Source organism: Camelus ferus, chromosome 6 (genome assembly GCF_009834535.1).
Source record: "Camelus ferus isolate YT-003-E chromosome 6, BCGSAC_Cfer_1.0, whole genome shotgun sequence".
Taxonomy (NCBI): domain Eukaryota; kingdom Metazoa; phylum Chordata; class Mammalia; order Artiodactyla; family Camelidae; genus Camelus; species Camelus ferus.
Window position 1 is genome coordinate 83,556,997 of NC_045701.1, and position 27,709 is coordinate 83,584,705.

Genomic DNA, 27,709 nt, shown 5'->3' on the forward strand with positions numbered 1-27,709 from the left:
CTGCCAGATGTGCCCTGGGGGACAGATGTGCTCCTGGTTGAGGCTGTGCCATCCAGTGCTGCAGCCATGAGCCACATGAGACTCCTGAACACTACAGATGTGGGGAGTCTGAACTGAGATGTCTGTAAGTGTAAAATACACACCAGATTTTGAAGACTTCATGTGAAAAAAAGACTATATGTCTCAGTCCTCTTTTTATCTTTATGGTTTGTTGAGATGATACTATTTTGGATATATTGGGTTAAATAGAATACATTGATAAGATTCATTTTATTTGTTTCTGTTTACTATTTCTAACGGGACTATGAGAAAATTTTAAATTGCACATGTTGTCTACTGGACAACAGAGTCTGGAGAGCCAACAGCCTGGCGTGCTGGGTGGGAGCAGGGGCTGCAGAGTCAGGCTCGCCTAAGGCCCCATCCTGGTACTGCTGCCCAGCTCTGTGACCTTTGGTGAGCTGCTTAACCTCTGTGGGTCTCACAGCTCTCACAAGTGGCAACCACTTTCTTCTAGACCACAGATCAAAGTTCCCAAACTCTGGGGTGGGATGAACTTTGTGAGATCCCAAAGTTGAGGCTGGGTTGTTTTCTGGGCTGGGGGGGATGTTTCGTGATGCGTCCTCGGGTGGCACTTGGATGTCTTGTCATCAGGGTGGTGCCCTGGGCCACCTCCCTTTCCTCCTGTCCCTTCTGCTCCCAGAGAGAGCAGTGTGTTTCCATGATGGGTATGTGCCAAGAGCCCTCCTCACCCCTACAGTCCTAGCAGAGCAGCAGGTGATTGCCTCACAGACTGGCAGCTCGTGCCCTGTGGGTAGTTGAAGTCTCCAGGACAGCGGGCCTCTGCTGGGCACCTCTCCTCCACCTCTCCCTGCTCCTTCTCCCCAAACACCTCCCCGTCTGCTGGTGCTTTATTAAGTCTTCCCTGACACTTGGCAATTTGCTCTTCTGTCCAATGTCGCCCCTTCTGTTTTGGCATCTGAACCTATAAATAGTTGCCAGGCAAAGTCCCATCTGCATTGTGACAGTTCGTTCTGTATTGCTTCTCCTAGACTGAAATCCTCATCCACATGGTCACTATATATGGAAGAGCATCATCCAAGAAAAGGAATCTTTTATTACAGCTTGAACAGTGTGGTGGCAGTTGCTGCAGCTGCGACTGCCAGTGTGGGATCAGAGGTGACGCTTTCAATAACAGCTAGCCCCGTTAAGCGTCTGGTGTGATCCAGGCAAGGTCCTGGGTCTGGGAAAGAAGGAAGATGTCCCCTGCTTTCCAGGGGCTTCATCCTGGGCCAGAGTCAGGCCTGCAAACACATCACGATGTGATGCAATCATGCTCTAAAGTGGAGTGTGTGTGCAGTGCCGGGGCCCAAGGGAGGAGAGCATAGTTCTGCCCAAGAAGGCTTCTCTGAGAGTAATGCAGAGGCTGCCTGGTGAACAGAGGAAGAAACGGTAGTCCCTGAGAAGGAGTCTCTGCTAGCTGACAGGTGAAGCAGACACACTGAGTGCATTTTGGTATGAAGCACTGGGATGCCTTCCTCCCGCCCATGCCAACTCTGCTGAACAAAAGGTGCCTAATATACCAGGCTCCCAGGCTGCTGGCACCTGGTCATGACTGTGGCCGTGTCCTCGGGCCAGTTACTTACACTCTCTGAGCCTCAGTTTCCTTGCCTATAAAGTGAAGATAATGGAGTTGTCATGATGATTAGAAGTATGGAGGCTAGCACACAGTCGGCACTTGGTAAATGATAGATGATATTATTATTGTTGTTTTTGTTAAAACTTTGAAAATGATAGCCCTCTGTTACTAATCAGGAGGCTCAAATCTGTACAAAGCCCACATTGGGAAGTTGGAAGAACAGGGCAGAACAACAGCAGTCCAGGATCAGAATCTAGATTCCAGAGAGCACGAGGATCAGAATCTGGAAAACACCTAGAATAAGTAAGCATCCTCTTTCATAGAATGATGATATGCCTTCTCTGGGCCTCAGTTTCCCCATCTGCACAATGAGGGAGGTTGGACCAGAGCTGTCTCTGAGGGCCCTTTCATTCTGGCTTTCAGTGGTTCCCCATCCACTGGGAGGGACACTTGGGTGTCCTAGTCTTGAGTCTCTAGTCTGAGCAAACTTTGAGTGCAGTAGAGAACTCAGTAAAAAGGCGTTGCTGTGCCTTTTTCATCCTAAAATTCTTAAGATGAAATCAAGAGGAGATTGCTCCTTATGCCAAGAATAACCGGCAAAGATAGCCATGGCTCATACCCATGGCTGCTGTGGACAGTTGTACAGCTTGTGCACTGACTAGAGGTGCCTGGTAGGTGAGTTGAGTGAGGGATGAAATTCAGCTGGTGTTCTGCTTGTCAGGTTGTGCAGTTCAGTACAGGGCTGCATCCACCTGGAGGAGGAGGCATCTCTCTGCTCCCTTGTCAAGCCCTATAACGGGGCATTGGGAGCATTTGGAAGCAGGTACCCACCTGGACCATTGGTAACAGCCAGGGAGAGAGACGAGGAACTGTTCCTGGCACATTTTCAAATCAGCATCCTCTTCCAGGTCCCTGAGCCCTAACTCGCTCCCCTGCCCTCGACTCCCCATCCCAGACCTTCCAGACCTCTGTGTTATAATAGAGGCTGCTATTCCTCACTCAGGGCCTCTCTGTGGGTACCACTCAGCCTCTGGACAGTGAGCTGGAGTGCCCTGGAGAGCCTCGGTTACCCTTACCCTCACTTGGCAGTTAGACAAAGCAAGTTGCAGAGAACTGAAGGCTTTGGTCTCTGGGCATGTGATCGGTGGAACCGGGAACCCGCACCTGGCCGGTATTGTCCAGGTTTGGGCTTTGTCTGGAATGGGAACAAGAATTTGCCCCGCCTAGGTGCTCCAATCCTTGTAAGGTTGAGCAGCAAGTCTGCTCCAAGGACGTAGGCGACCTGCTGCCCACATGGGACTGTTTGTTCTGACTTCTCCTGGCAGCTCTAACTTCTATTGGAACCAGCACCTCCAGAAGCCCTGGTCTAGCAGAGCCCTTCCTTCAGGCAGGGGGAGACCTGTTCTCCCATTTCCCAGGTGACACGGTCACACCGCAACCTCATCTTGAAGCAAGTGGGCACCAGAGCTGGGCCTGGGACCACGGGGTCCCCTGGACTCCAGAGAAATCACTGCTGTCCCCACTTCCACCTCTGGGAACAGGGGAAGTAATTTTCATGTGTTGCAGAAAATTGGGCCTGTTGATAGTAGCAAACAGTCCTTTTTTTTTTTTTTTAACTGAAGTATAGTTGGTTTACAGTATTGCATTAGTTTCTGATGTACAGCATAGTGATTCAGTTATGCATACGTATGTATATTCTTTTTCATTATAGCTATAGGCTATTATGGGCTACTGAGTATAGTTCCCTGAGCTATACAGGAGGGCCTTGTTTATGTATTCTGTATAGTAGCTTGTATCTGCTAATCCTAAACTCCTAATTTATTCTTCCCCTCTCTTTTCCCTTTTGTAACTGTAAGTTTGCAAATAGTCCTTTTTCCACTTCAGCCACAAACTGTCCAGCTGGTGGTTCCCGCAGCAAGCATGGTATTGCCAGGCAGCAGTAGGTCCCACCAGCCAGAAGGCAGCTGTGACCTCCTAAGTGGGGAAGGAGCCAGGGGTGCAGGTTTTGGGAGGGGCACATGGAAGAGTGGGCCCGGCCCCACCTGTCCAGCCCTGCAGGTGGCCCTCCCTCCTCCTCCCCAGCTGTGAGCCACTCCCCAGCCTCTTGTCACACTGGCTTTTTATCCTCAGGGTCTGCACGCCTGGCCTCCCCCGTCGGGAACCCAGCTTGGCCATCTAGTGCTTCTTTTAGGAAGTGGGATCCAAATCCTTTAGGATCTGTCTGCCAGCCCACTCAGAGTGATAGGTTTTGGGGAAGGTTGGGTCAACAGTGTAACTCAAGGCTTTTGGGTGGGGCCCCTTTCCAGGCCCACCCATGTTCCCCCCAGCCAGGTATGATGGCTTTTTCTCTCCAAAAGTGAGCCTACTGAGAAGTCCAGGAATCCACCTCTCCTGCCAGCACTGGTCCCTCCTGCTTCCCTCTGGGGACGCTTTCCTCCTGCGGCAGTTTCATCCCTGTCTGGTGCTCATTCCGTAAACGCACACGCTGAGGCCTGGCTAGCGCAGGGTGTTTCTTCCTTAGGTAACATCAGTGAATGCCTCTCCCACCCCCACCCAACCCAACTGTCAGTCATCCAAACAGAGTGGGCTGGTTGTTTTGAATCTCTCCCCCAAGAAGGAGTTTCAGGTAGGTCCTGTGACCAATACTGGCAGATTCCCTGTCACCCTGCTGACTGTGAGGCTTCCTCTCAATTTCTAAATATGTTTCCCCTGATTCCTACAGAGTATGAGCGCAATAAATATTTGTCAATGAGTGAACATATAATGTCCCAGCTAAAGAGTGACCCTGCCCCTGCCCTTCAAATGCAGGTCACAACCAGAAATTTATTAACAATGCCTGTCATCCACCAAAACGTGTTTGAACAGAGATCTCAGGTTAATAAGGCCATCTGCCAACACGGAAGGCGAGTTTGCGTTTCTTGAACGCCCCGTACACTTCACAATTTTAATAGCCTTTGGCAAGATGTTTCTCTCGTCCGCGTCACCACGTGACCATCTTTTCCTCATCAAAGCCCAGGGTCAGGCTTAGGTGAACAAATGCTCATCTTTCATTTGTTAGCAAGGACAAATCAGACCCTAAAGAAGGTACATGCCAATGCCATTCTCTGCTTACAGTGAACATGACATAAAACGGGTTCTCACTTGTCAAATTCACCTTAGTCACTAGGAACGTGTGGTAATTAAAGCCAGGCGAGGCTGGAGTTTACCTTTGAACTCTCTAAGAAGAAAATGTCTGCTCAGGGACGTAATAGTGTCAATAAGACTGCAGAGGGGACTTTGGTCGAGTGAGAACAGGAACTGGTTCAAGGCCCATTGTACTTTAAGTATAACAACAGATACTACCAAACGCAGAGAAGAGTTGACCATTAATTGAAGCAGATTGGAAATCTCTCTATTGAGTCATTTATGTAACACCAGTCGAGTACTCGCTATTTTGCAGACAAACTTGGACAGCATTTATTTTTTCATTCTTAAAATAAATATTTGAAAGACCCTGTTGGAGGATAAAAGGACAAGTTCCAGCTGGGAGAAAATATTTGCAATTCATGCATCTGACAAAGAAGCTTTATATGTAGAGCTTTAAAGAACTCCCAAGACTCAACATTAAAAACAAGTAACCCAAATAAAAATGAGCAAAAGATCCAAATAGACATTTTTCCAAAGAATGTATACAAATGGCCAACAAGCGCATGAATTTATACTTGACATCACTAATCCTGAGGGAAATGCAAATCAAAACCTCAGTGACATACCAGTTTGCACCCACTAGGATGGTTCTAATCAAAAAGACAGAGAAAGTACTGGCAAAGGTGTGGAGAAACTTGAACCCTCATACATTGCTAGTGGGAATGTGAAATGGTGTGGTTGCTTTGAACAACAGTCTGGCAGTTTCTTAAACGTATAGAGTTACCACTAGATCCAGGAATTTCACTTCTAGATATACGCTTAAGACAAATGAAAACATATGTCCACATAAAAATGTGTACACAAATGTTTAAAGCAGTATTTATTATTTGTAGTAGCCAAAAAGTGGAAGCAACCCAAATTTCCATCAATGATGAATTGATAAACAAAATGAGGTCTAGCCATACAACAGACTATTATTCAGCCATAAAGAGGAGTGAAGTGCGGACTCTGCTACAACGTGGACATGGGGGAACACTGAAAACATGATGCTAAATGAAAGAAGCCAGACCCAAAGGACCACGTGTTATATGATTCCATGTATATGAAAAGTCCAGAATAGGGAAGTCCAGAGGGACAGAAAGTAGATGAGTGGTTTCCAGAAGCTAGGAGGATGGAGGACTGGCAAGTGACTGCTGATGGCTACAGGGTTTCTTTGGAGGATATGAACATGTTCTAAATATGTGGTGATGGCTGCACAACTCTGTGAATACACTAAAATCGTTGAATTGTGTGCTTCAGGTTGGTGAATTGTATGGTGTGTGAATGATGGCTAAATAAAACTGTTTTTAAAAACTCTCAACATTAAAAAAAAAAACTATCCAGTCAGAAAATGGGAAAAGTCATGAAGAGACACCTCAGCAAAGAGGATGTACACATGAAAGGATGTTCAACATCTTTTTGAAATGCAAATTAGACAATGCAAATTAAAACCACAAGGAGATCTCACCCTGCACCTATCAGAATGGCCAAAATAAAAAATAGTGACAACAGCAAACTGGCGATCGTGGGGAGAAGCCAAATCACCCTGACATCGCTGGTTGGTATGTAAAATAGTACGGCTGGCCACCTGGGAGAGTAGTTTGGCCGTTCCTTTGAAAACGGAGGATGGACTTACCATGTGACCGAGCAGTTGCAGTCTTGGGCACGTATCCCGGAGAAAGGAAAACATATTTTCATGCAGAAACGTGGACACAAATGTCCCACAGCAGCTATGTGTGTGATAACTAAAAACTGGAAACTCCCAGATGCCTTTCAGTGGGAGAATGATCAAGGAAACTATGGCACATCCAGACCATAGGTTACTACTCAGCACTAAAACGGAACAGAGATATTGATTCACTCAACAGCTTGGATGACCCTTGAGGAAATTATGCTGCGTGGGAAAAAGCCAATCCCAAAGGATATGTACTGTGTGACTCCATTTATGGGACACTCACACAATAACATAATCACAGAGATGAAAACAGATTAGCGGTTGCCAGGGGTTGGGGTGGATGTGGCTATAAAGGGGGAGCACATGGAGCTCGTGCTGGTGGGACAGTGAAATATCTTGATTGAGGTGGTGATTACAGGCAGCTACACGTGGGATAAAATTACATAGAGCCGCACCAACACGCATACGCACGTAAAACTGATGGAATCTGAATGAGCTCTGTGCATTGCACCAAGCTCAGTTTCTTCGTTTTGATATTGCCCTCTATTTACATACGACGATCTTGCCACTGGGGGGGCCTGGGTGAAGGGTGCAGAGGACCTCTCTGTACATCTCTGCAACTTCCTGTGAACCTGTAAGTATTCCAAAAGAAAACATTTTCTAAATAAATAATTATACGAATATTCGAGAGCCAGCAATGTGCTCAACCTGACTGCACCGTGCTGGGCGCCGTGCATGTGACCGGCAGAGTGAGACCTGGGGCTTCTACACCTTTGGGTCTCCCTCCCATACAGGCATCTAGCAAACATTTATTGATGTCCCAGACTGCATGCCGCACACCGTGCTGGGTGCTGAGGGAGACTCAGCTGTGGGCACCGCCCGGGCCCTGGTGTGCAGACACCCCCCCCCCCACTAGTGTGACCTCGGTGTGATGGGATGCTTTTCCCTTTCTCAGGCCAGGGGAGGTGTAGGTAGGAGGTGGGGACCGGGGGCCAGGGCAGAAGAGGCCTGGTTACAAAGAAGCAAACGTGAGCCTTGGTCGTCATATGTGCTTTGACAAATCCACAGTTTTCACAGTAAAAAAAAAAAAGGTGGTTGGGCTACTCTGACTAGAACTATGCTTGGCCTCAGGCTACAAAAATGAATGAGCCCTGGTCCTAGAACCCAATGGGCGGACCAGAGTGCGGAAGCTAAGTCTAAAGGAACTGTGGGCTTTATAGAAAGTGCCAGGGGCACAGGAGAGGGAGGCACTGACCATCTTAAAGGTTTCATCTGTGTCTGCAAAGGTCAGACCATGTCCCAGTGGTGAAGGAAGCTGCTAATTGTTGAGCAGGCCCAGCGTAGGAGGCTACGCTTTTTGCTGCGTCACCACTAATCCTCCTTGGAGGATTCATGAGAAAGGTCTTTACGTCCCCATTTTACAGATGGAGGGCTCTCTCTACCTCTCCCAGCTCCTGGAGGTCTTTTGGTCCCAGACTCCCTTGGCCCTTTGGGGCTACTTCCTGTGGTGGGTGGTGCACCAAATGCTAGCACTAGGTGGCGCTGTGGGCTGCCCCACGGCTATTAACTCTCTGTGGAAATTCCACACGCTGATGTTTCTTAGACCTCAGTCATTTGCGGGCATCTTCCGAGTACCTCTGAATACTATAATCTACTTAATATTTTTCTTTAAACTCCCTTTAAAATTTTTTACATCTATCCTAATGGGAAACCATTATCTCTTTGCCATAAATAGATGATGAATGTAATTTTTTAAAACATCATGTTAACTAGAGTGCGTAGTATATGGAAAGAAGGAAAGTAGTGAAGTAAAGCTATTAGAACAAAACAGGTTGATTTGTATATCCCCTATGACCATCTCACAGGCCACCAATGCAGCAGAGTGCCGTCCTAAGCTTTGAAAGCAGGACAGGAGGCTGATGTCACTTAGATGCATGAGTGTTTAGGGTTGGAAGGGCTCCTTCCCTTTTCAAGTGGAGGAACTGCGGCGCTGAGAGGGGAAGGGATGGACCCTGAGTCACACTGTCTATCCCAGGGTCAGACCAGGCCCAGAACCCGGGTCCTGCCTCCCCCTCCACCACACGGACACTAGAAGAACCTCAGGAAGTTGGATTGAAGAGTGATGCACACGTGTTTCTCAGCCCCTCTGTTGCCTAGGAAAGTTCCCTGGGGGGTCCCAAGTGCAGGGAGCATCACCTTGGGGCGTGTGGACCCCTGGGATGAGCGTCAGGAGGGGCCGAGTGGGTGGCTGTGAGACTCCTGAAGAGCAGCGTGCTCAGCTTCTCTGGGTCCCTGGCCCCAGGCTCTGCAGCTGGGAAAGACGCAGTGCCACGCTTTCCTCTGGCCACTCCACCCCGGGTTCCGGCACTCACCGCCACATCCTGGCAAGGAGCCATGTCCACCCTGGGGTGGGCTCTTGGGCAAATGCTCCCATCCCTCTTCCTTGTCAGAGCTGGAAAGTATTGGGGTCACGCACACTGTCGGATTACTTGTGCAGCCAAATCAAGTGAGGTTCTAACAGGTCCTAGGGTTCTTGGGTGAAAGGTCCACACCCCTGGACCAGTGAATCTCCCGGAAGCCACGGCAGAACAGGGGAACTGTCTTCCTGCTGTCCCCGCACAGTCCTCAGAATTGGCAAGTGGAGATGACCCTGAATGTTTAATTTTAATGTTAATGTTTTTAAATTCTGCTCAATTCTCTAGAATTAAGCTTTCTGTGAGCCTTCTGTGTTATTTTGCCCAAAATCATGAGTGTGTGTTAGTTAAGATAACATCAGCTGCTATAATAGGCCTCTGAAATCTCAGTGGATTAACCCCATGGAGTTTGTTTTCATTTCCTTGTGGTTCAGTCGGCTGATGTGTATGTGGCTGCAGCGGGCCAGGCACTGTGGTGGGCGCAGGACCCACAGCGACCCGGGACCCTCCTCCCCTCTGACAGCGACACTCATCTAAGGCCTCTGTCATCTCTCCTCAGTATTGTACCTGGAAGGCTCGGTTCTTGTGTTTGAGGACATCTTCAGACTGATCGCATTCTACTGTGTCAGTAGGTAAGTGGAGCTGGCCTCACAGAAGGGCATCTGGTTGCAACAGATGGCCATGCAACCTTGGGTGGGGGTAGGGGTGTCACAGGGAAACCCCCACAGGGAAGGGTGCAGCCCACAGGATGCAGAGAGAGGGGACGGTCTCCTGGCTTCGCCCTGGTAACCACTGGGGAGGTGTTGGCTCTACTGCTTTCTTAGACTGGTGGGTAAAGGCCCCTCCCACACCACCACCTGCCCCCGTGGCTCACTGCCCATCACCCCTGCGTTCCAGCTTTCAGGACAGCTTGGAGTCCTGCGTAGACCTGACTCACTCCATTGGTGGGGTTATAGGAGGAACTTCTGTAGGGGCAGCAGGCAGGGCTGATACCCCTCCGTGGGAAAGGGTTGTGATTATTAAGCAGCTGCTGGGTAGAGTGGGTGTCTGGTAACCACCCTCAGAGCTGCTCTATTTATTCATAACTGGTTGCAGGTCAACAGGAATTTTAGAAATATATTTTGGTGCTTGAGGCCAGTGGCTTAAGCTACAGGACTTGACAAGGGCTGGGCAGGATATCTTGGGGTCCAGGGCCCCAGGCCCGCTTCAGAGAGACCATTCATGCTGCCTCTGGTGAAAACCACACTCAACCCAGAATACTCCTCCCACCCACCAGGACCTCCCTGGGCCCCACAGGCAGAACAGGTAATGCTGATAAGAAGTTGCTAGCAGCTGCTGCCTGGCGAGGGCTCTCCGGGCACCCAGAGCTGTAGTAAGGGTTTTACATGCATTATCTTTTTCAATCTTGCAAACAGTTCCACGAGCTAAGTACTCTTGTTAGTCTCACTTTACAGATGAGGAAGCTGAGACCTAGAGAAGCAACTCAGTCAAGGTCATGAGCCTGGTAAATGGCAGTATGGAGGTTCAAGGTAGACAAAGCTCCAAGGTCCATGATCTTTGCTGCAGCCACCCCACTGTGTGCATTCCACGTTAATTCTGATGACCTGGCACGTCCTTCTAGGACCACAAAGCAAAGCATCAGAGACTCCCTGGCCCCTTTGTGCATTATGATATGTCAAGCTCTTGGAGTCAGAGCTGTTTCCTGTTAGAAGTCAACCTTGGTAGAAGGTGCTTAGCTTAGTGTTTGGCACAAACTAGGTGCTTTGAGTGAATGAATGATGACATAATGGCAGAGCGCATTAATCTTAATCCCTCAACTTCCTCTTCTGTAAAATGGGAACAGTAGTACCCAGTCCATAGATGCTGGAGGAAGAAATGAGATAAAGGGACAGCACACTGCCTGACACCCAATAGATGCCCTGGTTCTAATTCCATGGGTTGGGCCATGGGACGGTGTGCTGGGGCCGCAACTTCACCTGTGTGCCGTGGTCACCAAACTCACCACTGTCACCACCCAACCTTCCCTCCTCTGGCTGCTATTTCTCCATGTTCCAGAAAAGCAGGTGCCTGCTCACCTGCCCCTAAATGCTCAGGTCACAAGACACAGAGCCTGGCATTCCTGTATTTGGGAGGGAGGGTGTCAGCTCCAGGGCCACCTCTCAGGAGTGAGATGCTGCTGGAGGAGGAGCCTGGGGCTGGGTGTGGAGACCCCGTATCTGGCTGTGTGACCTTGGGCAAGTCACCGACCTCTCCTGGCCCCTGTTGCCTCATTTATCATGGGGATGGGAGTCAAGATGGAACCCCCGAGGGCTAGAGCTCTGTGGTTCTATAATTCTAAGATCTGAATGAGCAGCCTCCTTCAGAACCAAACGCCTGGAGGCCACAAGAGGTGAACCAGAGATGCGCATTTCAGGTGCCTTCATGTCACCTGCAGGGCCCTGCACAGATGAGCATTTTGATAAAGGCTAAACATCCAGGTGATAAACACCAGTCCTGGCTCTGAGACAGGGCCTGCTCCCCGTGGGCACGCCCAGCCCCTGTGTCCAGGGCTGGGTGCCTCCCCATTGAGCTCATCCCCGGCGGGAGCGTGGCCCAGCCCTGAGATGGCCCATGCGGCATAATGAAGACGTCACCAGAGCAGGAGGGCACTAGGGCACTAGGGCACTAGGGGGCATGTGCTGTGCTTCTCCGGCAGCCTCTGCCCACCTCCAGACCCAGCACTGAGAACCCCTGGGCATGGATCTCGGAAGCTGCATCTTTAGCAGCTCCCCCACGGGATTCTGATCCAGACTTAACTCATACAAAGGTATTAATGCCTACCCATAGGGTTGCTGTGATACAGTAATAGTAGTAGTAGGAGTAATAATAATATCAAGTGACGTAAGGCCTAAACCGGGTCACACCCAGCCCAGGACTTGGCACAGAGTAGATGCTCAGCGGACACCCCCATCTTCTGTGTGCTTCTCCTCGCTGGGAAGCGGCGGCCCCTGTGTCAAGTGCTGAACTGGGAGACGTTTAGGGGAGCAGACGCGTATGAAATCCTTGAACACTGGGTCGTGGAGAAGGAGGAGGTCCATGGTGCAGCCTTGAAGGATACGTGGAATCCCAGTAGACACAGGTGGAGGGGACGAAGGGGGCGTTCCCTCTATGCAGAGCTCAGAGGTGGGAATGAGCAAGGCAGGCTCACTGCCGGAAAATCGATGTGACCTTTTGGGAAGCAACGAGGAGGCCCCAAGGGCAAGGGGAGGATCTGGGGGACAGGACTGCGGAGCAGGCTGGGGAGGCAGAGCAGGGCCAGGCTAGGGATGGCCCCGGATGCCTGCATCCACAGCCACCACTGCAGTGTCTTGGGCAGCACATGGAGAGGATCGGGGAGAGGTGTTGGAGATTGTCCTGGTGGTGGGAGGGTGGGCACCAGACAAGCTGAGCAACCCTGCTGGCCCTCACAGTAGACACAGTGACCGAGGGACTTTGGAAACCCCACTGGCAGGCCAGACAGCCAACCAACCAGGTAAACAGAAGCAACACGAAGATGAATTCCGCTACCCTTCAAAATTAGAGGTTGGAGTAGTGGTGACAGGGCAGGGCCTGAAGTGGGGATGGAGCACTGGTCCATTCTGGGTCCAGGCCTGGCCTGCCTGGAGGGGCTGATGGGGGCCGACAAGAGGCCTCAGATTCTCAGAATCACACAACCACGACAATGAAGGAAGGTAAAAAGGTCAGCTGGCCAACCCCCACCCCATTGACAGTGGAGAAGCTGAAGGCCACGCCTCAGAAACTCAGAAAAAAAAGCCCAGAATCTTCTGCCACCTTCCCTTATGCTGCTGTTCCATAAACAGGGTGTTTTCCCCATGAAATCACTTCCCACGAGGGGGTGGGGACACCCCGAGAAGTGGCAAGGGCTGTGCTGATGAGCAGGGGTGGTCTGGGAGGCTCGCTGCCGGCCCATCCCAGTGCTCTCTGCCCTGCTCTCCCAAGCCAGTTCCCGAAGTTCAGGTGGGCCCACTCAGTAAGTACTCACTGAGCCTCTGTGGGGTGTGCTAAGCACGTGGGCGCAGCGGAGGCCTGCAGAGCTGCCCGCTCCCTCCAGCAACAACAGGGTGCACATGCAGTTAACAGGGAGGAGACGAAGGGTGCATGCAGTACAGACAGTAAGGTCGTGAAGAGCCCCAGGGACACATGGGCATCACAGAAGGCTGTCAGTGCACATGGATGGGTGGGATTTCAATGACTGGAATCGGGGTTCGGGGGGAAGGTGATAGAGCTGGGAATATGGCTGGAAGAGGGGGTCAGGGTCAGGCTGAGACATAGAATTGGGCACAGCCATCCTGGGCCCCAGCAGTGCCACACTCCCCTCCCGGCCCAACGAAACAGCCCGGGGCTGGAAGTCAGGAGGCCCGGGGCTCAGCACACTCTGCCCTCGGCCCACTGTGTGGCCTGGACATCTTCCTTTCCCTCTCTGGGCCTCATCTGTACAGTAAAGAGGGAGGGCATCTAGGTCTCTCTTGGGAGATCTCTGGAAAGACTTCCCTATTCTCCATGCAGACCAGCAGATCGGTCTGGCTGACTGTGTTGTCAGGGATACCTACATGCTCACCAGGGAAGCCTGACTGTGTGCTCACTGGACATGTCTGACTGTGCTCGCTGGGGTTGTCCGTGGGCTCTCTGGGGAAGCCTGACTGTGCTCTCTCTGCACATCTCAGTGTGGAGCAGTGAGGGTCAGAGGGCTAGAGGGGATGGGCCACCGGCTTTACCCAGAAGAGCACCTTTAGAGGAAGCTTCCTGGACTTCCCGGGGCCAGGAAAACTGGGGAAAGGTCACGACCCTGCCCACTGCCATCTCTGGGTCCAGTGCAGGCACAGGACCTGGATCTGACTGGCTGCCCACTCAGCCTCAGGGCTCCGCTCCTTGGCCGCAGGGAAGTTTGCAGTCTGCATGGAGACTCCAGCAGCGGGGGGCCGCCGGGGTTCTCCCTGTATGGGTTGTGGGTTTAGGGGCAGTGAGGGCCGGGAATGGACACACAGATCCCTCCCTGGACATGACTTCCGACCCCTCATGTCTCCACAGAGATTTACTGCCCTTCACGCTGCGGCTGCCCCAGGCCATCCTTGAGGCTAGCAGCTCCTCGGACCTCGAGACCATCTCCAGCCTGGGCCTGGGTAAGTTCCCTCCAGGGTCAGGGAAGGTGGCCGGGCTTTAGGAAATGGGACCCAAGAACTGTTCTTGCTGACCACCTGGGCAGAGGAATGGCCCCTCAGGCTGAGCCGAAGCTGGATCTGGAGTCCCAGCTCCCACAGGACCACCCGCACCCCAGGAAGCTCAGCCCTGGGAGCAGGGACACTCTTCCACTTTTCAAAGTGGTGCCTTTTACCAGATGCCCAGGAGGTCTGAGCCTCAGCCTGGCTGGGTCTGAGGGAGCTGGGGCTGACTGGGGCTCACGTGGGCTGACCTGGTGCCAGGGAGCGGCTCGGGAGATGCTGAACCAAACACCAGGGTCCTTCTCAGTGGTGGCCAGAGAGTTGAGTGCCAGCAGCCACCACAGCCCTGGCCCCCAGCCCCGCTTTCATCAGAAGGAAAAGCAGCATGAGTGTGATAAACAGGAGGGTGCCTCCCGCCCACCCCTGTCCCGTTGGCCTGCGTCCCCCAACCACCTGCCTCTGAGCATACCCCCCCACCCCTCTGACCTTTGGAGGGGTGAGGGGGAGGAGACGAAAAGACAAGACGATTTCTGCTCTCAGTCCTTCCACATAGTAGTAAGAGGAGCTCACACTTACCAGGCCCGTTCATGCAATGGGCTTCACTGAGCCAGCGTTGACCTCTGACTCAGCCTCTCCATGCTGGCCCTCGAGGAACCCAAGTTTACCAAGTCTGGAGCCCCCAGGAAGCCAGACCAGCCGCCTCTGCTGGGCCCCGCATCCTGGGCAGAGGCCAGGCTGCGTGAGGAGCAAAGCACTTAATGTCTTTATCAAGACTAAACCACACAGGGAACAGAGCCAGTATTTTATAACTTTAAACGGAGTCTAATCTATGAGAATTTTGAATCACTGCATTGTACACCTGGAACTACTGTAATATTGTAAATCAGCTATACCTCAGTACAAAAACAGTCTCAGCCATACCCAGAAACCCGCGCTACACACGGCTGAGCACAGTGCCTGGAACATAACAGGATGTTTTCGCCAGTGCTGGTCCAGTGGAAGAAAGGGTGACCCTGAGCGCTCAGGGCAGGACCAGGGCACAGAGGAATTTAGAGGCAGACCTGGTATCAGAGAAGATCCCCACCCCTGGTTCCCAGACCAGCCACTGCCCCCCACCCAGAGGGGCCTCTGGACAGCAGTGTAAGCAGTGCCCCAAGGTGGCTCGTGGTCAAAGACCAGGGAGTAGGAGGAGTCGGGCCCTTGGATGTCACTGCTGAATGAGCACTGACTGTGACCCAGCTTTTGCACCTGCATTGAGCCATCAGGTCTCCAAACAACCCTATAAAGTAAGTGTTTATTACTGTGATCACACTTTATGGCAGAGGAAGTCGAGGCATGAGAGACTGAATAACGTGTCTCAAGGTCCGTGGTGCGCTGGGCAGTGTGGCTCCGGCACCCAGCCACTACCTCGTGCTGCCCCTGAACTCTTCATCTAGGCTCTCGTAGGTCGGCTTTACACCGTGTATAAACTTCAGGGCCAGTTTTCAGTTAATGTTGGGAATAAACACTGAACTTGGCCCCTAGAGATTCTTGTGGTTGGGCTCTTACCCTCCCAGAAGCTTGGATGTGGGCTGAGTGACAGTCTCGTAAGTCACGTAGTCCCAAAGACACCCCTCCTGAGGCCTAAAACGGCATGGGCGACACTCCTTGGCGCACACTTGGCAGTGTCTTGTGTAATCCTCATTTTATGGGTAGAAAATCAAATCTTAGCACAGCTGAGAAACTTGTTCAAGGTGCTCCAGGCAGGAAAGAATAAAGCTGGGATATGCACCGAGGGCTTTCTGCTGCCCAGCAGGGGCACTCCGCTGCCCCTTGGCTGTAACTCTGACCTTCTCTGTTTTTGCAAGAGTCAGTGGCCAGGTTTGAGTCCAAGTTGGGAGAGTAAGTGAGACGCGTGAGCTCCTTCTGGGGAGGCTTGCCTCTGAGAGAAGGGTCAGTTTGCTGCAGCCCGTGCCTCACTGTGGGTGGGTTGAGTCAGGTGTCCCTGGGACCCGCTGCCCTGAGGCCCCAAAGGTTCTCACCTTGAGGAGGGGAGGGGGCTGCCCCTAAGCCCTAGGAACATGCTGTATGTAAGACAGGCTGCTTCTCTTGGGAGAACCACATAGACAGACAAGCCCTTCTGTCCTGGGAGAGCTTGCCTCGGGCACGTTGAGGAAGTGGAGGAGCGAGATGGCCAGCTGGGATGCCAATGACCGTGCAGATTGTCAGCAGTCACTTCCCTGAAAGGGGGATTTAAATGAAACCTGAGTACACTGCAGCTTAGGAACCAGAGGGCTCTGATCCAACCTGGTGTCCCCACGCGCTGAAGAACGTCCAGTGAGGCGCATCAGAAGAGTTTTTCCTTGGCGCCAAGGAAGGGTTTACTTTTCAGTCCATCCCCAGAATGGATGGAGACCCGGAGCTGGAAGGGCACGTCCTGCAGAGGCCAGAGGCCTTGGTTCTGAGACGGGCAGACCTCGCCAACCTTCACCTGTGGTCGTGATGATCAGTGTGCTAGGAGCCCAGCAGTTGCCAAGGATTCAGACATACCAAGCTTTGTGTCTAGCACGTCCCACATTGTTCTAGGCAAGGTGCTTTTGTGGCAAAGAAGTGAAACCCACCCAAATGAGCATAGGTAAAAGAGGATTTAGTGAAAGGACACTGGGGAGTCTCCATGATTTGGAGCAGAAGGTCAGCCAGGCTTTGCAGGCAGCAGAAGCTGCTCTCTGCACATAGCTCAGCCTCCTCGTTAAGCCCCGTTTCTGGGTCCCGACTCATCCGCCGGCCAGGCGCTGACTCCTAACCCCGATCCCCACCTGATGATCTTGCAATTGAAGTAAGTTTCTGAGACATATGTGTTTCCTATCACTCCTGTCAGCAATTTTCTTTTTCTGGCCTTCTACTCACTTTTTACAGAAAGACTAGAATATCATAAGTACCCAAGTCATTGCACAAGCCCTGCCGTTCAGCCGCGGTGATGTTGCTGAAACGGAGCCACTGACCTGCAGACTCAGCACCACGTGATGGCCCAGAACGTTTGCTTGTGAGCTGAGATAAGAAAGTCTGAATTTGGCCTTGGAAAAGCCAGCGTTCGAAAGGGCAGGCTACATAGGTATAATGTCGGGGCCACTAGGCCAACACAGAGCTGTTCAGCATGCAACTGGACGCAGTCGATCCCAAGTGCAAAAGGCATCTAGGAGAAGCAGTGAATAGGGGGTAGATTTGCGGGGGTTCTCAGACATGTTTGCAGTGTATGTCTGTTCAATATTTTATAAATATGTTTAGAAAAAGCATATGTTCTATAGCTCCTCCAAGTTTGCATGTGATTTGCCTTTTCCTTCCTGTTGTAAATGAGAATTTTCCTAGTTATTGAAAAGTCCAGTTTGGGTGATTGTCCAATAGCCCGTCTTTGGGAATGCCACAAAACCATTCACTCACTGATCTCCTCAGACTTTCTGGCTGTTTCCATGGCGTCTGGAATACTCGGCTGCACTTACCCATCCTCTCTCTGTCAGGCCACTAGCCCAGGGCTCCTCAAGTGTGAGACCTTGGTCGCCTTTGCTCTCAGTGTCTGCAGCCCAGCACCTGGGCCAGCCCAGGCCCTCTGAGGATTGTAGGAGTGGACACCTGGAAGGCGGCATCCCCAGCCGAGACGGAGGCCGCAGGGCCAGCACCACGTCTGCCTCAGTCCGAGGGCGGCGCAGGGCAGTGAAGGTGTGGGCCCCGAAGGGACCGCTGAGCTTGGCTCAGTGCCATTGGGCACAGATGCCCACAGCCTTGCCAACCGCTAGGATTGCACGACAAGGTTCCGCTTCTCCTTGGCATTCTGTAGGCTGCAGAGAAAGTTACCTAGTTCCTTTTTTTTTTTTTTTTTAAAGCATAAAGACCTGCATCACTGCTGAGTTCCCTAATAGGCCCCCAGACCCCAGGGTGCAGCTCCTCGAGTCCCAGCTTCCCCCACCCCTCAGAGCCTCATTTGCTCTGGGGTGTCTGCTCTGTTGGGTGCAGCCCCCAGGCCCGTCTTAGGGGCAGGGCAGCAGTTCCTGGTCACCCAGACCCCGGGCCCATTTCCCTGAACCGCGCTGTCTGTTCCGCTCTTGTAGGAATCCCAGTCTGAGAGGTGGAAAAATGTGTTCTTTTCTGAGCATGATGGACCCACCCTGCTATCCTGAGGCGGGCTCTCTGGCTGGTGGCCCATCACTTGTGGAGCTCCTTGACCTCCTTGTGGCCTCCCTCCTCTCATTTTCTCCCTTCTTCACGTCTGGTCTTTAGACATCTCCCCATGGTTCAGGCTGAAACCAGAGAAGTACATCTGCAGGGATGGTCTCTTCAGTCAGCGTGCACACCGGGGCCGGGGGGGCCCAGGGGAGAGTAGGTGAGGCCTGGATGGGGTGGGAAGTCTCCGCCAGACTGGAGACGTTTGACCTGAGCCTTGAAGGATGAGTAGGAGTTTGCCAGGTGGAGAGGGTGGGAAAAGCATTCCAAGCAGAGGGAATGGCACTAGCTGAGACCTGAGGGTGGAGCAGCCGGTGGCATGTTCAGGAAGAAGTGGGCAGTGGAGAGACTGGGGTGGAGAATCAGTTAGTGATGCTGGAAAGGATGTACAGGGCCAAATCCCACAGACCTTGAATGCCAAGCTAAAGGGTTGGAAGTGATTCTGAACACACAGCAATCAAGGGCCTACCATATGCCCCGCATGGTGGCAGGAGTAAAATTGGACTGGGGACACGGGGTAGGGGGTGGGCAGAGACAGGCTGTGGCCTTGATCTAGGTGAGCAATAATGGGAGTGTCCAGGCGTGCCTGGGCAGCTCTGTTGATCGTCTACCCTGTGACTTCCATCTTCACCCAGGTAAAGGGTCATATGGGAACTTGGAGGTGAGCCTCGGGGGCCTCAGCTCACCTATGGACTGCTGCCCAGTCACCTTTAAGTCAAACTGACTGCCTGCTGCTCCTTGCTAGGAAAACATCCAAGGAGACCATTTCTGGGGGCATGTGTAGACAGGACACCATGCTTCACATGCTCACTCCCTGGGGCCACAACGTCTATGTGCTCGGTACGAAGCACCAGGGAGAGTGGACTGGTCCTGGAGGAAAGCAAAGCACAGGGCCCAGGCAGCTGTGAAGAACAGCCCACTTGGAAGGTGGGAGAGCCTGGAGACGTACCACCCCATGCCAGGCACTCCGTGTCCTTGGGTGGTGGCTGGGCTGTGTACAGAGCCTCACAGATTGGAAAGAGTCACGGGAAAGTTTGTCATCCTTGTTACTGTGGAGACAGGTGGCCACAATCCTCAGGCTTCCAGACATGGGGTCTCTGCCCAGGACAAGGGTGAACCATGAGCCCCGTTCTCATCCCCTGTAGTGGCCCCACCTCGGAGGGGATGGACACATGGCTCAATTCCAGTCAGTTTCTCGGCATCCCCACTGTCACTTTGCCACTTTGATCAGGTTTGTGACCCCCTGGCCAGCAAGGTGGCAAACACCCACACCCCTGTGCCCATCCCTTAGTGGGGCCCCGTACATGCACACACACATACACATGCCCACACTCAGGGCTCCCTCCTCCTTCTTGCAATGTCTCCTTTCTTTCAATGTCAAGAGGCTGTTGTGTTCTTACCACATCCCCAGTTCTGGGGTGCTTGCCACCCCACCACTCACTCACCCCAGGAGAGCAACCCAGATGGGAAGTGTCGCAAGTTCCTATGAAGGAAAGTCACGTAACCCAGTGGCCGAGCACACGGGCATTAGAACTAGTCTGACCTAGTTCAGATCCCAGCTCTTTCGCTTGCTGACTCGGTGGCCTTGGGCCAGTTCTTTAATCTCTCTGGTCTCTTATCTTCATCTGTAACATGGGGACAGCATGAGGACTTACACCAAAGGCCTGTGGTCAGCAATCCGTGAGATGTCCATGCAGAGCGAGGCGCCCACACAGCCGGAGCTCCACGCATGTTTGTTCCTCTTACTGTCTGTGATGTTAGTTTTGGTAGTTTTCTTACTGATGACTCCCTCCTAGAAGTGAGGAGCTCTGGGTGAGAGGCTGGAGGCCGGGTCCCATCATTAACAAGGAATTCGTACTGTCAACCTCTAAAATTAACAGGTTGAACAAGACCTGGGTCCTGTGCTCCTCTCCGGGAGATGCTGCTTGAGTGAGCTGAGTGGCCTGCCAGCCAACTGAAACTGTCCTCAAAATGTGCCCCTGTGCCCTTTGTGGGGTGTCCTGAGCTTCTGTCTCATTCTCTGTAGGGCTTGGTACCCAGAGGGCAAGAACCCCTGAGCTGGTCGACCGCCAGTGCCCTTTCAGCTTGGCCCTTCCATGCCCCTTACCCAGGACAAGCCTGGCGCTGACCAACAGTGCCTGGAGAGGGACAGGCCTGCTTTGGTGGCCACAGCCAGGGGCTGAGTCAAGAGACAGTTACGTGCTGGAACTTAGCTCAGCAGTGCGGGGCTGCACTCAGATTGCTGGGGGCGTGCGGCAGCTTCCTATTTTAACACCCGGATTGACCAGAGAATCACTGCAGCGGGAAAGCATTCCTCACTTAGATGGGCAGGTCTGAGCTCACTGGCCACAATCCATAGGCTTGTTCCTCCTGCTGTGACAACCATGGTGGCCAAAACAGGCCCAAAGCGCCTTCCCTGTTGGGACCTCCATTCTAGATACGACTAGACTGAGGCCTGGAAAGGTCCAGTGACCTGCTCCAGGGCGCCCAGCTGGTCAGCTGCGGAACCTCAGGACCCCTCCGTGTCCACAGGTGCCTGCATCCCGGGTCGTTGGTGCCCTCCATGGTGGGTTGTCACACTCCAGGAGACAGAACTGGAGCTGAGCCTGTCACCACCTCTGTCCTGTCTCCACCCTGGCACTGCTAGGGAGGATGGCCCGGGGCTTCCCCTCTCGAGGCAGGAAGTGGTGGGAGAGGCTTAAAACAGTCCAAAAGGGGAAAACAACCCTCAGTGCAGTGAAGCAAACGCTGTGACAGCCCTCCCTCTGGCCTGCCCCCACTCAGCCCACAAATATCACCCCCGCCAGGCAGGGGGCCCGGCTTCAGGACTGACAGCCTCTCCCTCTCTCATCACAGGCTTCTGGGACTCCTCGCTGAACCCCTGGCGAGGAGGCGGGAGCCCAGTGGAGCGCCCAAAAGACCCAGCGCCCGGAACACCCCCAGCCTCCAGCCTCAGGGCCGCGGCTCCATACGAGAAGAACTCCTATGAAATCGAGCTGTCCATAGGAAGCGGCCTCTGGTTTGTGAATCCAGTCTTCATCGAGGACTGTGGCAGCGCCCCGCCGCCCGACCAGCCACCCCCTGGAAGCTGCCCCTCGCTCCCGTCGCCCCCCACCTCTGACGCTACCTCACCCACCTCCAGGTGGGCCCCTCGCCGCCCAGCGCCCCCTCCCCCGGTGCTCCCTCATCAGTCTCCTGGCTCCACCCAGCCTCTTCCACCCCCTGCTCCTGTTCTGGCCTGCCCTTTGCCCAGTTCTCCCCCAGTGGCTGCTCCCCCGCCTCTAGAGGCCCTTCCTCCTGCACCTCCAGCATCTGCTCCCGACTTTGCACCCCATGCCCCAGGCCCCCCAGACCATCCAAACCAGCCACCCATGACAGCCTGCGAGAGGCTCCCACGCCCCCTTGCAGGCCTGGGCCCCCTCAGGGAGGAAGAGAGCAAGGTGGGGGCAGCCCTCACCCCCTTGCAGGCCTCCACCCCTCCAGTGCCCACGAAGAAGAGCCTCCCCGCTGTTCCTCCCAGACGTCGCATCTCTGAGAAGGTGTCCCTGGAGGACCAGAGTGCAGGGAAGGTGGACAGGGGGGCGGCGGCAGAGGGGGACGCGCTGGGTCTTTCCAGGTCATCCCCGCTCAGCCTGCACCCGCAGGGGACCTCAGACAGCCCTGGCAACAGTCCTCAGAGGACCGCAGAGCAAGGCCAGGAAGCAGTGGCCAAAGCCAGTGAACTGGGCAGCATGCCAGAGCCTCCGAGGAAGATCCGACAAGCCCCAGTCCCACCCCCCAGGAAGAAGCGGATCTCCCGGCAGCTGGCCTCGGTCCTCCCAACTCCCTTGGAGAGCGCCGAGGTTTCCGCGGAGGGGGTAGCCCCAGAGAACCCCACGCCTGGTCCACCCAGAAACAGCCAAGGCCCTGCCTCCCCTACCAGGACTCAGAGCCCACATGCCCGGGCGGGGGCCCGACCTCAGAGCACCCCAGAGTTCAAGGGCTCCCTGGCCTCCCTCTCGGACAGCTTGGGAGCGCCCGCCTCGGCCACAGACCAGGACTCCTACTCCACCAGCAGCACAGAGGAGGAGCTGGAGCAGTTCAGTAGCCCCGGTGTGAAGAAGAAATCCTCTATGATCCTGGGCAAGGCGCGCCACCGCCTGAGCTTCGTGAGCTTCAGCAGCGTCTTCAACGCCTTCCTCTCCAACAACCGCAAGCTGTACAAGAAGGTGGTGGAGCTGGCCCAGGACAAGGCCTCGTACTTCGGCAACCTGGTGCAGGACTACAAAGTGTACAGCCTGGAGATGATGGTGCACCAGACTTCCAGCACCGAGATGCTGCAGGAGATCCGCACCATGATGACCCAGCTCAAGAGCTACCTGCTGCAGAGCACCGAGCTCAAGGCCCTGGTGGACCCCGCCCTGCACTCTGAGGAGGAACTAGGTCGGTCCCCGTCCCCAGCAGGGCCTGGGAGTGGGCGGGAGCCCGGGATAATCCCAAACAATCCCCCCTTTCCAGGAACCAACCCCTCTGCTGTTCTGCCTCTCAGTTCCAAGTTTGGCCATGTGCCCAGTTAGATGGCAGAAGAACCTCAACCACCTAAGAGCTGGGCTGAACCCCCCCCTCAGGATGCTTCTGGTTTTATTAGGGAGCCAAGTCACCAGGAGCAATTAGCTGCAGCAGAACTACTAACGCGTGGCTGCTGAGAGCCAGAGGCAGGCTCTGCGGGAGATCTGGTGGGGGCTTCAGAGGTGGAGGGACTCTAGAGGGCATGGTCTCTCTTAATTTGTAGATGAAGTAAAAGGTCTTGGAAGGAGAAAGGACTTGGCCAAGGTCACATAGGAGCTAGGGGTTGTGGGGAAGCTGACTGCAGGTCCCTGCCTGCAGGTCACCAGGCCTCTAGCTGCAGAGGCTCTGAGAGCCTGGAAGGAAGGCCAAGAGTGGGGTGAGAGACAAGGGCACCATGTGTTCTCCTGTTGAAGAGGCTGGAGAAATAAACAGGAAGAGGGAGACAGCAGGATGAGGACCCTCGGATGAGGATCCAAGCCTGCCAGGACCAGCCCCAAACCCAGACATGGGCCAACCCTAGGACTGCGTGGCAGGGGAGGGTTATCCGGGCCTATGCTGAGGCTCAGCTATGGGACACGAGCCCCTCCCTCACCTTCCAGGGATAGGGCAGGTGTCTCCTTCCAGGGACAGGACTTGGGACCTCTTCTACTGGGCTAATAGCTAAGACCTTCCCCTGGGGATCAGGTAGAGCCAAAAGGACTTTCCAAGAATATTTCCCTACTGTCAACCAAATCTGAACATTGCCTTGGTGTCAAACTGACATGGGTTCAAATCCTTATTCAGCCGCCAGCTAGCTGTGTGACCCACACCAGCAGAGCCTGAATGGGTCCATCTGTCGAGTAGGGATAATGGTGTGTTTGTTGCAGAGTTGCTTTGAGATCAAAGATGACTAACTCTTCGTTCTGCTAGCTGATCAGTACATCTCTCGGATAAGATGACATTCAAACAGAAAGGAATAAGCCATGTGACTAGCCATATGAATTTCTCCAGGCAAAGGGAATAGCAGGTGCAAAGGCCCTGAGGCAGCAGCAAGCCTGGCAGGTTGGCAGAGCAGCAAGAAGGTCAGGGTGGCTGGAGCAGCATAAGCACAATGAGCAAGCTTGGTGAAGAGTTAGAGAGGCCACAGGGACCAATCACAGACGGGGATTATAGGCCATGGGGAGAAGTTTGGCTTCTATTGTGCATTCAGTGTGAGCCATTACAGGGTTCTGAGCACAGGAAGGTGATGATCAGACATGGCATAACAGGATTATGCTGGTTGCTGTGTTGAGAATGGACTAAAAGAAGCCAGGGCAAGAGGCTACTAACATAACTCAGGCAAGAGATGATGATAGCCCAGGTCAAGGCAGTAGCGTAGAAGTGATGAGATGTCAGGTATTAGCTATACTGTATTCTTGAGACTACAGTCAGGTGGATTTGGGACTTGAAAGAGAGACATCAAGATTAACTCTTGCAAACATTTACTGAGCACCCATGCCCTCAAGGTAAAGCTGCACAGTTTTGTACTGCACAACTCCCATGTAATTAGTGTCCTCTGAGGTTGTGTACTGGTAGGCAGCCCTGTGAGAGTGTAATCTGTGCCACACCCTGTGAAAAGCCTTAGGATACCATGTATGGGTCCCAGGGGCTTCTGTGCCCTTGGCGGTGCGGCTTTCTGCAGAATGTGCTATGGTGTCTCATGTGTTAGACTGTGGGGTGTATCTGCCAGGGCTGGATAGCCTTCCAGGGACCAGGGATGGGGGATAGCCATGCTGTTGGGCAACAAGACCTGAGGGCAGGACCCCTGCAGCTGCTTCTTTCTTCACCCTCCTTTTCTCGCCCACCTGCAGAAGCCATTGTGGAGTCTGCCTTGTACAAGTGTGTCCTGAAGCCCCTGAAGGAAGCCATCAACTCGTGCCTGCGTGAGATCCACAGCAAGGATGGCTCACTGCAGCAGCTCAAGGAGAACCAGCTGGTGATCCTGGCTACCACCACCACCGACCTGGGCGTGACCACCAGCGTGCCGGAGGTGCCCATCATGGAGAAGATCCTGCAGAAGTTCGCCAGCATGCACAAGGCCTACTCGCCCGAGAAGAAGATCTCCATCCTGCTCAAGACCTGTAAGCTCATCTATGACTCCATGGCTCTCGGCAACCCAGGTAGGAGGGCAGCCGGGAGGGGCCTGGGCTGGGGGGTGGGGGCTCTCTCTATATGGGTCTGTGACCCCTTCCCCTCCAGAGCCCTGGGAAGGCACTAGAGAAGCCTCCCCAGATTCAGAGGCCTGCTGGGGCAGGAGTAGGCACAGTAGGGGTGGAACTCCTGGGCACCGTTTGGGGTTCCCTGAGGGCTGGGAGGAGGGCCAGGGTTGGCTGTCGCACTGGAAGCAAGCAGGGAACCCAGCCCAGGCTCTGCCTTTGTATGAATCAGGAAAAGGAGCTATATTCATTCCCTAGGGCTGGCGTGGAAAGTTCCACAAACTGGTGACAAACAACAGAAATGTATTGTCTTGCAGTTCTGGAGGCTGGCAGTTTGAGATCAAGGTTTCAGCAGGGTCACAGTCCCTCTAAAGGCTGCAGGGAAGGATGTGTTCCCGGCCCCTCTTCTGGCTTCTGGTAGTCCCTTGCCTGTGACAACCTCACTCCAGCCTCCACGTGGTGTGCTCTCTGTGTGCATGTCTGTCTCCAAATTGCTCCTTTTTGTAAGAACACCAGTCATGTTGGATTAGGGGCCCACCTACACCAGCATGACCTCATCTGAACTAAATGCATCTGCAATGACCCTATGTCCAAATAAGGTCATACTCTGAGGGCTAGGATTTCAACATGTGAATTTTGAAAGGACACAGTTCAACCCATAGTGGTCACGTAAGTCAGTTACAGAAGTCGGTGGGACAGTTTTGCTGATCTGGGCAGGTGTGCCTGAGCTTCGGTCCGGGGTCAGAGGAGGTTGTTGGGAAGCTGGCTGGGCTAGGATGGCCTTGCTCGTATGTGAGGTGATTGATTGGCTGTTGATTGGTCTGGAACTGGGGGGACTGGGCCAGGTGTTTCTCATCCTCCAGCAGGTTAGCCCGGGCTTGTGCCCACGGCAGTGGTTGGGGTCCAAGAGGGCAAGTGCAGCCTGCTAGGCTTCTTGGCCTGGGCTGGAACTGGCACAGCGCCACTCTGACATGTTTAGTCACAAGACTAACCCAGATTTCAGAAGTGAGGAACTAGACTTCCCTTCTTGATGAGAAGAACTGCAAAGACACATGGCAAGGGCTTCAGATGTAAGGAGGGAATCATTAGGACCATTTATAATCAGTTTACCACTGTGCTCCTCCAGGCAGACAAGAACAGGCATCACCGTGCCATGGTGCACACCTTAGTGAACAGAATGCTGGCTGGATTTCATCCCCTTATTACCCCTTCAGCTGGATGCCCTTGTGCAATAAGCAACCTGTGTAACTGTACATGACAACCATGGTAATGGACAGTGGAAGGATGGTTGCCTCTGTGGCCATACAGACTTGGGTTCAAATTCCTAAACTGTCCTTTACTACCTGTGTGACCTTGAATGATTTACTTAACCCTTTAAGACCCAGTTTCTTCATCTGAGGAAGCTATTTCACAAAGAGGCGAAACTAAGACCCCTAATGGTTCAGGAGACACACATGGTCACTTGGGAATATTGGAAACAATGTATGTAAAATGTCAGCCTCAGGGCATAGTAGGCTCAGCCAATGGTAGCTGTCTTAGGGGAAGGGTTCTCCATCTGCCTGGGAGAAGAGCAGGCCAGCTTGGCCAATGGAAAGCACTTATTCGTGTATGATTAGAGGATGGTACAAAGTCCCTTCACCCTAGAAAAGCTCCCTCACAGACCTGGCACAAGCCACAACTCCAGGTTGGAATCACTCTTTTGGATTAAACTGACACGTGTCCAGCGGTCAATTATGGGAATGAATGTTTTTGCCCATATGCAGATACCATGCTGAGTTACAACTGCACATTAACCCTTTATCACAATATTGGAAATGTGCTTGGAAGAGAGAGGGTTGTAGCATAGATGGGATGTCGAAGTGGAGGGTTTTTTCATGGAGTGGAAGTTAGACTTGGAGACTGGGTGTCCTGTGCAGTCTGGAGCCCAGAGAACAGACCGGCATGTGAGCCCCGCAACTGAGCAACCTCCTCAAGCATCCCCAAGGAAGTAAGGCGGGGTCAGCGCACAGGCTGCACCACCCAGAGCTCTCAGAGTCAGACACACTCGCTCCCAGCGTGTGTAACCCTGGAAAGTGTCCACAAGCCCCCAGCAGGGATGTGGAGCTGAAGTGAAGTCCCCATGGCGGCGTGGCAGCCCTCAGGGCGAGGCAGCCCCTGATCAGCAGCAGCCCTGGAGGAAGGCAGGCTCAGGGGTGTCCTGCATGGTGTGGAGCAGGAGCGGCAGTAAATGGGGAAAGAGCCAAAGCCCCACAGGACCCTTTGCTGGGAGCAGCCTCAGGGAGAACAGACAGGTGGGCCTGGGACCTTGGAAGAATTTGGCAGAGAAAGATCCAGATTTCTGTTACAGCTGTAAGACTGTGTTCAGGTGACTTCAGTGCTCCGAGCCTGTTTCCCCCGTGTGAAATTGGCACCATACCCACCTTGCGGGGCCATTGTGACATTTAGATGAGTCTGCAGTTTGCATCCAACCACACTTAATAGGGACAGTTACCTTCCCTGTTTGAACTGCTGATGTGGGCAGCCACTCTCCCTGCCAGGCCAGGCTCGGGGTAGAGTCAGGGCCAAGGGCTCTACGCTATCAAGAAGGCAGCTTTGGGCCCTAAAAGGGTGACTGCATCCTCAGTGAGTCCCCATTTACTCAGGAGCCTTGAGATTCCTGCAGTTCTTATAAACATCCAGTGTTTTGGCATTAACTTCAAACACCA

The 27,709-nt window shown here is 53.4% G+C and overlaps 1 protein-coding gene across 3 annotated transcripts in view; it reads left to right on the forward strand.

The window, feature by feature from the left end:
* The window catches only part of RIN3 (Ras and Rab interactor 3), a 104,552-nt gene that overhangs the window by 58,606 nt on the left and 18,237 nt on the right, over positions 1-27,709 (forward strand). For all 3 annotated transcript variants that reach the window (XR_004320903.1, XM_032482542.1, XM_032482543.1), the window contains exons 4-7: positions 9,450-9,522; positions 13,958-14,049; positions 21,139-22,704; positions 24,660-24,968. Coding sequence is in view for 2 of the 3 variants with exons in the window: in XM_032482542.1 (XP_032338433.1) it covers positions 9,450-9,522; positions 13,958-14,049; positions 21,139-22,704; positions 24,660-24,968 (2,040 nt within the window). In the remaining variant the exon portion in view is untranslated. The remainder of the gene's footprint in view (positions 1-9,449; positions 9,523-13,957; positions 14,050-21,138; positions 22,705-24,659; positions 24,969-27,709) is intronic.